Source organism: Salpingoeca rosetta (assembly GCF_000188695.1).
Source record: "Salpingoeca rosetta unplaced genomic scaffold supercont1.13, whole genome shotgun sequence".
NCBI classification, from domain to species: Eukaryota; class Choanoflagellata; order Craspedida; family Salpingoecidae; genus Salpingoeca; species Salpingoeca rosetta.
In genome coordinates this window covers 893,013-895,512 of record NW_004754921.1, presented here as the reverse complement: position 1 = coordinate 895,512, position 2,500 = coordinate 893,013, and the positions used below count along the sequence as shown (strand labels likewise).

The 2,500-nt window shown below is 53.9% G+C and overlaps 3 protein-coding genes across 3 annotated transcripts in view; 2 read left to right on the top strand and 1 right to left on the bottom strand.

The window, feature by feature from the left end:
* PTSG_05623 (uncharacterized protein) overlaps window positions 1–214 on the top strand; it is a 4,938-nt gene extending 4,724 nt beyond the window's left edge. The window contains exon 14 of the mRNA XM_004993433.1: window positions 1–214. This exon is cut by the window's left edge and continues 289 nt beyond it. The gene's annotated coding sequence lies outside the window, so the exon portion shown is untranslated.
* Window positions 215–459: 245 nt separating this feature from the next.
* PTSG_05622 (uncharacterized protein) lies at window positions 460–1,469 on the top strand (the record flags this gene model as incomplete). The annotated part of the gene is made up of 2 exons (XM_004993432.1): window positions 460–477; window positions 711–1,469. 2 exons carry the CDS (start codon window positions 460–462, stop codon window positions 1,467–1,469), a joined length of 777 nt encoding a protein of 258 aa, XP_004993489.1.
* A 264-nt stretch (window positions 1,470–1,733) lies between these two features.
* The window catches only part of PTSG_05621 (uncharacterized protein), a 2,143-nt gene continuing 1,376 nt past the window's right edge, over window positions 1,734–2,500 (bottom strand). Inside the window, exon 3 of the mRNA XM_004993431.1 lies at window positions 1,734–2,500. This exon is cut by the window's right edge and continues 140 nt beyond it. The gene's annotated coding sequence lies outside the window, so the exon portion shown is untranslated.

Sequence of the window (2,500 nt, the reverse complement as noted above, 5' to 3'; positions counted from 1 at the left end):
CTTCACTTTCTTGGGTTCTGTAGCCGCTGTTGTCTCTGCTTTGTCTCCGTGCCTGGACTGTCTGTGTCGTCGCATGTGCGAGCCGCATGCGCTGGTTTGTGTTCGTTTGTCTCGTTTCCCCTTTGCTTTCTCTCCAGTCCACACCCTTCCGTCGTCTCTGTGGTGTGATGTTGATGTGGTGTGGTGAGACAACCAACCGAACAATACAACACCCTTTTGACAACAGTTGAGGTGCAAGAGGCGCCGGGAGATGGAGACAGACAGAACCACGTTATTTGTGCATGGAATCCAACGTCATCATGTATCGTCCTTGAAAGTCTTTCGTTCCCCAAAAACACACACACACACACACACGTGTGACGGTCCAAGCTGGCATCATTCTTATTTTGCCTCCGCCCACCACTCACCACATCCACTACCGCTGACTGCTCTTCTGTCTCCACCCCGCCCCCTATCATCATGCGCGAGCGTCTTGAGGTGAGTGAGTGAGTGAGTGAGTGAGTGAGTGAGTGAGTGAGTGAGTGTATCTGCCTGTGTCTGTGTCTGTGGTTGTGTGTGTCTGTGTGTCTGTGGCTGTGTATTTCTTTCTGTGGTGTTTTTCTTGTCTTGTGTTCGTAGCTCTGCGCAACTTGAGATCGCTTGCCCTCACCACTCACGACCAACCCACCACACACACACACACACCACACACACCGCACGCACATGACCAGGTTGATTACGTGTCATGGCTGGGTGACCTTGCCTATGGCTTGGGCATCCTTGCCTTTGTGATGCTGATCGTCGGCGCAGCGACGCCAGCGTGGGTGAGCACGGAGGCCGACACGGCGATGACGCTGCCCAATGGCAAGTCCCGCGCAGACTACGTGTTCTCCCGCGGGCTCTTCAACGCTCTGGAGTTTGACGGATACGCGCAATACACCATCATCCCCTTCTACGTGGACGACGCCAACGGCACACTCGCTGACCCCTTCTGTGGCTCAAACGACACCGTGTCCTCCCTCCCCCTCCTTCGCCAGATGAGCGAGGAGGTGCCTGGGTTCTATCGCGGACGCCGCTACAACAGCCACGGGTGGTGCGAGAAGCGCAAGGCCGCATCCGTGTTTGCGGTGTTCACGTGCCTGTTCGCCTTCTCCTCCGTCATTGCCACCTCCTGCGCGCAGAAGGGCCTGTGCAACCAGACGCCCTTCATCATCAGCATCATCTTTGTGTTCTTCATGGGCCTCATCACCCTCAGCATCATGGGCGGCTTCATCGACCAGGAGAACAGAAAGGCCGACCGCAGGCCCATCGACGAGCGCTTCTTCCCCTTTGAGCAGCAGACTGTCGGCGGATACAGCCTCATCGTGTTTGCCTTTGGCGTCATCCTCTACGTGTGCGCGTTCTTCCTTGCCATCTTTGAGAAGTGCTGCCACGAGGGCAAGGTCGAGGGTGGCATGCCCACGCTCAAGCTTGAGGCCAGCAAGGCGTGATGCGTCGACTGGGCAATGGGGTGGAACTTTGTGCTGTAGTTGTCGATTGTAGATTGCTCGCCACCATCACCGCGTGTGCTTTCGTATCTAGTGTCGCCGTGTGGCTGCTTATATGTGTCTTGTGTGTGGTTGTTGTTGGTTTTAAGTTGTTGTTGTTGTTGTTGCTGCTGGTGCTGCTGTCATGCATGTTGTTTTGTGTGTGTGTGTGTGTGTGTGTGTGTGTGTTCTGCGTATACACACGTTCATTACTTCCCGTGTTGATGCCATTGCTGTATCTATCGGCCTCGCTTCACCTGTCGTGCTTTCTTGTTGTGTGTGTGTGTGACAAATGCCATGCGTGCCCCACATCGCAAGCTTGCACATCACGCCACTCGCTGTATGTGGGTTGGTGGATGAACTGACTCAAATGCATGGTGCTGTGGTGTGCAATACAACATACACACAGATGTACTCGCTTGCTCAAGTGGAACAAACACAGATGTGCGTGCACAGACAAGACAGACGAGAGTTGTATGTACTGACTGCAGAAGAACCTTGCTGTGTATACCGGACACTGGACGGCACAATATGGATGCTGTCATGTCACGTCGCATCACCACAACATACACAAGCAGCAACAACAAAAACATGTATGTTGGACACAAGAACAGGTACGACTGAAAAAGCTGGCTGATTGGATACAGAAAGGGGGAGGGGGGTTTAGGAAGAAAGAAAGGAACCATTCGTGTCGCATACAGATTGTTTGGATACAGAAGGGCAAGAGAAGTGAGCGACAGCAGCACCAAACAAACGCTTGCTCGGGTGTTGGCAGGAAGGAAGGTTCGTTGATGGAACGCCACCGCGCACCTGCGCACCTGCGCACGTTGCTGGCACTGGCTGTACAAGGGGGGGATGACATGATGATAAACGACGGAGGAGAGACAGACAGACAGAGAAGTTCAGAGAGACAGATGGAGACAGACACGAGTGGATGCACCAACTGTTGAGGCATAGCTGGTAGGTGGGTGCACGACGAGTCATGCCTGACAAGC